Raw genomic sequence first — 9,650 nt, forward strand, 5'->3', positions numbered from 1 at the left:
TTCAAGACCATGATTTACACACAAAATTCACCGAGACTATTAAAGGCAATTCCCCCCGAACATAAATAAGAACAAAAATAAAAATGGAGGAGAAGATACAACCTTTCCAACCTGAATTCAAATCCACAATTACAATATAGGTGAGATGAAGTTTACCATGCCTCGTTTCACTGCTCCATAGCAAGCTAACAAACTCACCTTACTTTTTGTGGTTGATGATAATCATACAAGAGCAAAAATCCTAGGACTTCCTACTAACAAAACTCACCTAGATAGGCCCATCCCCATGATCGAAATTCATCCACGAGACAATAAAATGAAAATGTGACCGAAGGAAGAGGTACAATCTTACAGGTCCATTGCGAAAGCCATAGAGACAATGTAGAGGATACCTATCTTACAACACCTCTCTCCTCTACTCTAAGCCACTCGCAAAACTTTCTTGTGTTCTATAGTTCCTAACAAGCTTACACAAGGGAGAAGGAAAGATACTAAATGCAGAGAATAGTAACGAACGAGGATGGTCGTTTGCCTGATTTTTCCTTTGGTGAATTAGTATAGACTGTCCAAATCCAACAACCTACCTTTCCCCTTCTCCTTCCATTGATTTAACATATGAATTTCCATTATGCCAACCTTTGACCATGCATAATCACACTAGCTCAACAATCCATCCACAGTCTACTAACTCAAATCCACCATGTTTTTCATTGATACGCACAAAAAACCCATTGAGATCATGTACCTCCAACATTAATATTCATCATGGGCGAGTGCCACGTCCCCAAAATGTTTTCCACTTGGGACAATGGCGTCGTGTCCCCTCAACCCCTCTCCACCCTATTCATCACCCCATTCGGGGAGGTATTCACTTATATTATTTAAATTGAGTTTAATAATAATTTAAGATATTAAGTAATATTTTAATATTTAAAATTTTAATACTTAAAATTAATTTTTATATCCATATAATGAATATATATGTTTTTCTTCCTTATCAAATATTGACGCAATAAGGATTAATCTGATTTTAAAAATTACTCATTATAAGTTATAGGGAAATAATACTTTTTCCAGCTACCAAAACTAAATAATCTTTTTTACAGGAAACATCAAGGCGGTTTCACTCGAAGGGATCACTTCATGCCAAGATGTGAGCCTAACCTCGAAGGAATCTAGGAGAATTGACCTTGTGACCTCCCATTAGTGAGGTTCTTTTTAGTGACAAGAACTCGACCAACTAAACTAACCATGAAAAATAAAACTAAACCTAACTAATAACAATATAATTTTACGTATTTAATTATATTAATATTTAAAATTATATTAATTATTTTTTGATACTTTATGAATTATTGAAACAATAAATCTCAAAAATATTATAAGCCATTAGAGGAAATTAAAATTTCTCTTAATTATACACACTAAACTTAATTCATAAAAATACAAAATTATTTTGATAACTATTATAATAATTGAAATTATATTAAATAATATTTCAATATTTAAACTTATATATTCAGTTGTCTTGTTTTAAAGAAAAAGAGAGAAAATTAAAATAAATTTAATCCATAAAAACACAAAATTGTTTTTATAACTATTATAAGAATTCAAATTATATTAATTAATATTTTAATATTTAAACTTATATATTGATTGTATTGATTTAATGAAGGAAAAAAGGGAAAAAAACCAAAGGAGAAGAAGTAATTTTATAATTATCAAATAAATAAATAAAACTTTTATTTTAATATTATTAGAATTTTTGTTTATTAAGTCTTTCTCCTATCGAGAGTCTAGTTATGACTAGACTTTTGTTGTACAAGCACAAGCTCAATAATATAGGAGACCATAGGATTCCTAAGCTAGCTTTAAATTCCAGCCAAAACTACCTAAGGCTCAAACGAGGTTGGTATAAAGACACCAAGGCCTGGTTAAACTACTGGGAGATTGACGATAATGTTGCATTGCAAAACATTAATAACATTAAAAATATTGTTACTTCTAAGTTCAAAGAAAAAATGTGGTGTGAGAAAGATTTAACAGCTAAAAGGAAATTAAGATATTATAAGGAGGTCATCAACCCCACCCTAGAAGATCAAAAGTATCTCTCCGTTTTACCTAGCTCAAAGAAGAAAATTAATATAGCCAATACTAGAACGAACTCTCATGAGCTCCATAGTGAAATAGGTCGTTGGGTAGTTCCTAAAACACCATTGATGGAAAGGATCTCCCATCTCTATGAGAATATGAACATCGTGGATGAAAATCAATTCCTCTTAGAGTGCCCCGCATACATCCACATTAGATCTTAGTTTCATAATATTGTTGCAACACTGACCCTCCTAGCCTTTTACGATGTCAAAATTATAGTGAGCTCGAGAGGCTTCTAGATCTCCAAGCTTTTTGAGCGTAGGAATAAAATCTTAAATCAAACTAAATAATTCATTTCTTTAGGTATGATAAACCAAAGTTTGGTCTTAGTAGACATTAACCATCACCATCATCATAAATATGAGTGTTAAGATGAAATTTAAGTAATGGGGAGTTAAAGGCATTTAAGTAGTCAAAATCATCCAAAAATACACTCAACTTAAACCACAACAACTTTTAGCATGACTAGATTTTTGTCACAAAATTTTACCTTTTAAACACTAAATGTCGTTAAAAAAACACCATGTTGCAATCTATTATGTACTTCCACCTTATTAAATTTATGTATAATGAAAAACTAAATTAATAAAAATAGAAATAATATTTAAAATCAAAATCAAAGTTTTGCCAAAAAAAAAAAAAACTCTTTACCCTATAAGAAGGGCACAAAATTATAAAAATTATTTAGAAGTCTTTTAGTTGAAAGATTAGAAAAATATTCCTAATATATTCTCCTTGCTATTACGCTTTTAGCATATTTTCCTTATTAGTCGTTGCCACTATCATTGAATAGGAATAATATTAATCGTTTTTCCCTTGTCATGATAGTTTAAGAATAAAATGTCATAGTTTTCCTACACTAAAATCTTACTCTATTGGAGATCATTCATAGGTGTATTATTTATTTATTTCTTTCTTTAAATTACATTTTAAAAATCACAATTTTAGTGGGAAATGAAGTTTTAGAAATCACATTTTAGTGGGAAATGAAGATCAGATGTTTTGTGTATTTCTTATAATAAAGAAATAATTTAAATTCAAATCAATTTTACATTTATTTAGTTATTTGGATTTACTAATGGTATTTTCAAATCTTATCTTATTAGTCCCTGCCATCTGGCATCCGGCAGGGACTATAGTAATCGCAGGGACCCCGACTTAGCATTAGTTGACCCCTTTGCTTCTCTGTTATACGGCGGTTAGAGCGCGGATGTCCTAAGTTTCTAAAGCCGTTAACTGTTAGCCATCCTTCGCCATCTTATTTGGCCTCTTCCCGAGGCGGAAGAGGCCCGAACTTAGGTTAATTTGCAAGTTATCGCTAATTTCAGTGTGCCTGACCGTTAACTGTTAGCCTTAATGCTAGCATTACTTCCTTACAGGTTTCGTTATTTCCTAAACTATATCCCGATTTCGTAAACTATATCCTAAGGTCGCAGGGTTAACAGGTGTTGTGCTGCATCGCATCGGTGTGCTGGTATTGACGGGTGGGTAATGAGGTTCTCGCCATATGCTTCTGCAAATCTTTTTCAACCACTCAACTTCGCTCACAAAGGTCTCGAGTTTCACTCACATCGGGAAGGAGGAACGAGGATGGCTTGTGGAGCTAGGGTTCATCAGAGCTTTGAAGCTGAGTTGGGCGCCGACACACTAGTCGATCTTGATAGAGTAACCCACGAAAACCTTGCATGTAACCAGAGCCTGGTCTTGTACATTATGGTGGCTGGAATAAGAGCATACATTTGGACCTCTTCTAGGAAATGCATGAAAGGCCACATTCAACTCCCGAAAGAACTCAGGAAAGGCGGAAGGAATGGATTAGCAAATGATGGATTGTTTTGGGCGTGCTCTGAACCAGAGAAAACCCTTCCAGTCACCTACGGGCTTCATTTCGAGGGTTTAAGGGTTTGGTTTTCCTCAGTAGAGACGGCAGAAAAGGCACACGACGACTACACAAAGCAAGGAGCATACATTTGGACCTCTTCTAGGAAATGCATGAAAGGCCACATTCAACTCCCGAAAGAACTCAGGAAAGGCGGAAGGAATGGATTAGCAAATGATGGATTGTTTTGGGCGTGCTCTGAATCAGAGAAAACCCTTCCAGTCACCTACGGGCTTCATTTCGAGGGTTTAAGGGTTTGGTTTTCCTCAGTAGAGACGGCAGAAAAGGCACACGACGACTACACAAAGCAAGGAATTTGCAGGTTGCACCGTCAGCCAGATCATGAACCCTCAGAGGCGAACAGAGTCCCATGCTAAACGGAGAGAAGAGAGAGCACCTGCAGAGGCGATAGATCTTCTCTGAAGAATTCTCCAGTACTCACCGAGTCTTCGCTGCACTGCTGTAAGTTAGATACATTTGTACATAGGTTGGTCTAGAGCTAAATTGCTAATTGATACATGTATCATGAGCACTTCCATATGTGCAACCCTAAAAAATTGAGTTCTTGTAGAGAATTTAATACTACCAAATTATTTATCAATTGCTACGAAATTGGAAAATAATCCATCCTCAATACTCTTGAATATTGAATCTTTGAAAATCCTTTTAGAAACTGCTTCCAATTTAAAGAACGATGCATTTTCAATACCTATAGAGATTGAAGTTTTGAAATCCACATGAAAAAAATTCTAAAACATCATAATACGATTTTTCATGATACTCTGTACTCTGAGATTTGAGGAAGCCAGAGTTCTTCCAAACTCTTTAATTAATTACGCAACTCTTTGGGTAGTTTTCTGAACTCAACAACATTTTACTCTACAGTAATTCATGTTTATATCCATGAGCAATTTATATGCCTTTCGCTCCTCCTCTGCGAAGCTCCTTTGTTTTTCCAATAGCCTATTCATTTTAACATGCTCTTCCTCAAACTAATGCCCCAATTCTGCCATAGAGGAACTATGGTACTCCATGCTTCGTAACTACCTCTGAAATGGCCTTGAAAGCCCTTCCACAGATATGACGAAAAAGACATAGAAGAATACAAGATAGAAAGAGAGTTCTCTGAGCAATTTATATGCCTTTCGCTCCTCCTCTGCGAAGCTCCTTTGTTTTTCCAATAGCCTATTCATTTTAACATGCTCTTCCTCAAACTAATGCCCCAATTCTGCCATAGAGGAACTATGGTACTCCATGCTTCGTAACTGCCTCTGAAATGGCCTTGAAAGCCCTTCCACAGATATGACGAAAAAGACATAGAAGAATACAAGATAGAAAGAGAGTTCTCTGGTCCGAGCATCCGACCTTCCGGTAACCTAGCCCTCCTTAAGACAACGATTTGCTAAAGGGATACAAGCCATTATTACAATAAACTAGAGTTCTGATGCGATAAATGAAGGGCTCCTTCTCTATGGCCTTCTTCACATTCGAATTGAAATCGCAGAGCCATTTCTTTCTGATGGCAAAGAAATCATCCTCCAATGGAAAAGGATTCCACTCTAGGTCTAGGTCTGCAACCATCGATTTTTCAAATATGCGTTTGTGGGTTTCTTCAATCCAGGAAGAGGATGGACTTGAGTAGTAGTATTCCACCAGCTACAGTGCCCGGGTTTCAGGGTTCAATCTCCCTGATCACAGCTGTTAACCTGATGCGACCTTAGGTGGCCTGCTGTATAGCTTGCATGTGTTATGCTAGGGAGATAGGTGTTAGGCACATGGCCGTCATGTAGGGCCCACAAGGTGGATAAAAGTTTCGACTTTCATTTTTATTTTTATTGACATCGGTTGATTTTCTTATTTTTATTTAAATTTGAAATTTGATGTTGCATTGTCGTTTCTTAGTTGAGAGTTGGTACAGTTGAGAGCTTACTTTTGTTGGCATGTTATGAATCTGTGAAGGGGCGGACAAGCGGAGGAGGATCCGGCCATAATATTGAGATACATGTAAGTATATTTTCAGGGTTTGCTAAGGGGGATTGTAAGAGGGATGATGCCTTCGTGCTGGTGCTCTAATGGCAGTGCTATCTTATCTGGAATTTTTCTCCAGCGGTGTTCACGTACAGTCGCAAAAGTTGTATTTCATTAGCTTTTGTTTATATAGGAAAATTTAATCTTATGTTTGAGTCTGCTCTTGGAATGCACTAGAGGGTAGCATTGTCCACTGCTGCAAACATTTGCAAGAAGATTCCATCTGATGCAGCGGAATTTGTAATGGATGCTGTGCCAATATTGACAAATCTTCTTCAATTTCATGACTCAAAGGTAATCTATTTTTTGCATATTCTCCTTTCATATTTAACGTAGGAGTGCGTTTATAAAGATGGCATAGCGTTAAATTTATATTTGTTTGTGTTCTGTGTTCAATTTTTATTGATCCTTTGAATGTTTACCTTGAAGTACATTTCCTCCTCTGGCCAATGATAAATATTTGTTACGCAGGTGGTCGAAGATGCATGTATTTGTTTGACTCGGGTTGTAGAATCTTTTGCCTCTTCTTCTGAGAAATTAGATGAACTCTGTAATCATGGCTTGGTTACACAAGCAGCAAGACTTATATCTGTCGGTACTTCTGGAAGTGGCCAGTCATCTCTTAGTACATCCACATATACGGTATCAACATAAGTGACTTATTTGTTAAAAAAATTGGAAGGTTCTGTTATAACTTATTGCATGGTCTCATATTATCAATTGGCTTGCAGGGTTTGATTAGGATTCTATCTAAATTTGCTGGTGGATCTGCTTTAGCTGCCAAGGCACTTCTTGATCTCAATATAAGCGGCATTGTTAGAGATATTCTCACTGGCACTAGAGGGTAGCATTGTCCACTGCTGCAAACATTTGCAAGAAGATTCCATCTGATGCAGCGGAATTTGTAATGGATGCTGTGCCAATATTGACAAATCTTCTTCAATTTCATGACTCAAAGGTAATTTATTTTTTGCATATTCTCCTTTCATATTTAACGTAGGAGTGCATTTATAAAGATATTTGTTTGTGTTCTGTGTTTAATTTTTATTGATCCTTTGAATGTTTACCTTGAAGTACATTTCCTCCTCTGGCCAATGATAAATATTTGTTACGCAGGTGGTCGAAGATGCATGTATTTGTTTGACTCGGATTGTAGAATCTTTTGCCTCTTCTTCTGAGAAATTAGATGAACTCTGTAATCATGGCTTGGTTACACAAGCAGCAAGACTTATATCTGTCGGTACTTCTGGAAGTGGCCAATCATCTCTTAGTACATCCACATATACGGTATCAACATAAGTGATTATTTGTTAAAAAAATTGGAAGGTTCTGTTATAACTTATTGCATGGTCTCATATTATCAATTGGCTTGCAGGGTTTGATTAGGATTCTATCTAAATTTGCTGGTGGATCTGCTTTAGCTGCCAAGGCACTTCTTGATCTCAATATAAGCGGCATTGTTAGAGATATTCTCACTGGTTCTAGCCTGGTGCCAGGCATGTCAGGTTCCCTTGCTCTAGACAGACCCACTGATTAGGTACTTAAAATATTATCGTTCATCTGACTGTTATTCGTGCTGTGTTAAAAAGTTGAGACACATATTGACTATCCGATCTGAAACCACACGTGAATAGATTTTGCTTGAATGGTACTAGACAAATAAAATAAAATAGACATTTATCTGTATTGGAGAGTCAGGGAGTTTCATTTAGAATATTCCCATTATTGTTTTTCAAATTCTATGTTATTTCGACTTCTTAACTTCATGTGCTAGACAAATTATAAAGAAAATGCATATGCCATTGCTATGGAACTCTAGTTTTTCTGTAGCAAAACTGAAGTAGTTATATCTTTCTATATGAACATGCATGCACCTGCCCCTCTGTCCAATAGCCTTCTTCTTTGTAGGAGAGTTCTATTGATTGCAAATCTCGTGTAGTGTCTTATTTCCAGGCATTTTGCTTTTGGTCTTTGTTAGTAGCTATGTAGTTACAAGAATGGCTGAGGCTGGAGTTTACCGGAAAATCTTTTGTTGGCAGAGAGTTCTAGGGATTGCAAATCTCTTGCAGTGACTTGTGTCCAAGTCCAAGCCTTTTGCATGTTTTGCATTTTGTGTTTTTTCATCTGCTGTCCAGGGTAGTGACAAATGCCCAAAAAATTGTTTCTTGTGGCTTGGATTGTAGGTGTGTGTTACCTGGCATAAAACTAGTCATGACTAACGAAATTGTCACAATTCAACCGGGAGAACTTACGTTTCTCTGTAAGTGAATAGCAAAGCTGTTGCAATTTTTAGTTCGAATGTCAGTCTATGCATGTTTTGCATTTTGTGTTTTTTCATCTGCTGTCCAGGGTAGTGACAAAACTGTAGCATTCCTATTGACCGAAATCAATCCAGAGCTATCCTTTAAACCTGATCTGAAGGTGTACAGTAGGGTTGCAAAGGGTTAGCATCATTTCAACTTCCAGGTCCAACATACCTCAAATGGTGCACAACTGTCAATGGTGGCTTGTGGATCAAAGACTTTTAACATTTGCAGATGCTTGTGCTATGTATCTAGACATGTCTATCAATCAACAACTACAACATTTCCCAAAATTTATTATTGATGAAAGACATACTGTTAGGATTTTTATGCCACATATCCCACAATGGGGTGCAGGTGCAACCAAAATTCTCTTTTCCCATACATCATTTGAGCATAACTCATAAGCAGTGATGTGACTGTACAATAGGGATCTGTTGTTTTATTACAAGTTACTAATGCTACACCTCTGCCCAAACCCTAATAAGGTTACAACGAACTTGTGCGGGTACAAGAATTCCTCCTATGGCCAAAGTTGGTCCTAGCAAACAGAAATAAATGCCATTGCCTTACAGTAGGGTTGCAAAGGGTTAGCTTCATTTCAACATTTCATAGATTGTTGTGGTAATGCCAAAATTGTTCATGTGACACATATACACATGTTCTGTCTCTTACTGATGGCCATACTCTTGTCTATCAATCAACAACTACAACATTTCCCAAAATTTATTATTGATGAAATACATACTGTTAGGATTTTTATGCCACATATCCCACAATGGGGTGCAGGTGCAACCAAAATTCTCTTTTCCCATACATCATTTGAGCATAACTCATAAGCAGTGATGTGACTGTACAATAGGGATCTGTTGTTTTATTACAAGTTACTAATGCTACACCCCTGCCCAAACCCTAATAAGGTTACAACGAACTTGTGAGGGTACAAGAATTCCTCCTATGGCCAAACTTGGTCCTAGCAAACAGAAATAAATGCCATGGCCTTACAGTATGGTTGCAAAGGGTTAGCTTCGTTTCAACATTTCATAGATTATTGTGGTAATGCCAGAATTGTTCATGTGACACATATACACATGTTCTGTATCTTACTGATGGCCATACTCCGTTTTAAAAGCAGAGATCATTCTTCATAATACAGAAACTCACGAACTACTTTGAGTTTTGATAATGAAGTCAAATAGTGTTGGAAGGTTAATTATCGTTAAGGCCAGTATACCTTACCCAACTTCAGGCTTAACAAAGATACAACCCTTAATTCGATATTGTCA

At 36.4% G+C, this 9,650-nt stretch overlaps 1 protein-coding gene across 3 annotated transcripts; it reads left to right on the forward strand.

Annotated features, from left to right (window-relative positions):
* The first annotated feature begins 3,676 nt into the window (after nt 1-3,676).
* On the forward strand, nt 3,677-7,829 carry LOC149138616 (E3 ubiquitin-protein ligase UPL3-like). Of its 3 annotated transcripts, none has more exons than XM_089447863.1 (7): nt 3,677-4,495; nt 5,993-6,037; nt 6,239-6,355; nt 6,533-6,703; nt 6,793-7,019; nt 7,178-7,348; nt 7,437-7,829. In XM_089447863.1, the coding sequence occupies exons 5-7, from the start codon at nt 6,969-6,971 to the stop codon at nt 7,596-7,598; spliced, it is 384 nt and encodes a 127-aa protein (XP_089303989.1). In that variant the 5' UTR covers nt 3,677-4,495; nt 5,993-6,037; nt 6,239-6,355; nt 6,533-6,703; nt 6,793-6,968; the 3' UTR covers nt 7,599-7,829. The 3 variants fall into 3 exon arrangements, 2 of the variants coding, with proteins under 2 accessions (XP_089303989.1, XP_089303991.1); XM_089447865.1 differs by lacking the exon at nt 3,677-4,495 and adding an exon at nt 4,667-5,833; XR_016264325.1 differs by lacking the exons at nt 7,178-7,348; nt 7,437-7,829 and having other exon boundaries at nt 3,681-4,495; nt 6,793-6,874.
* The last annotated feature ends 1,821 nt before the right edge of the window (nt 7,830-9,650 follow it).

This window comes from Pinus tabuliformis, chromosome X (genome assembly GCF_031772625.1).
Source record: "Pinus tabuliformis cultivar Carrire ecotype Pingquan chromosome X, CPIR1, whole genome shotgun sequence".
Lineage (NCBI taxonomy): Eukaryota > Viridiplantae > Streptophyta > Pinopsida > Pinales > Pinaceae > Pinus > Pinus tabuliformis.

Bases quoted from the DNA above. Each gene is read 5' to 3' on its own strand.
- LOC149138616 (XM_089447863.1), top strand. From the start codon at position 6,969: ATGGATGCTGTGCCAATATTGACAAATCTTCTTCAATTTCATGACTCA. The intron at 7,020-7,177 runs GTAATTTATTTT...TTTGTTACGCAG, and splicing joins TTCAATTTCATGACTCAAAG to GTGGTCGAAGATGCATGTAT. The intron at 7,349-7,436 runs GTATCAACATAA...ATTGGCTTGCAG, and splicing joins TTAGTACATCCACATATACG to GGTTTGATTAGGATTCTATC.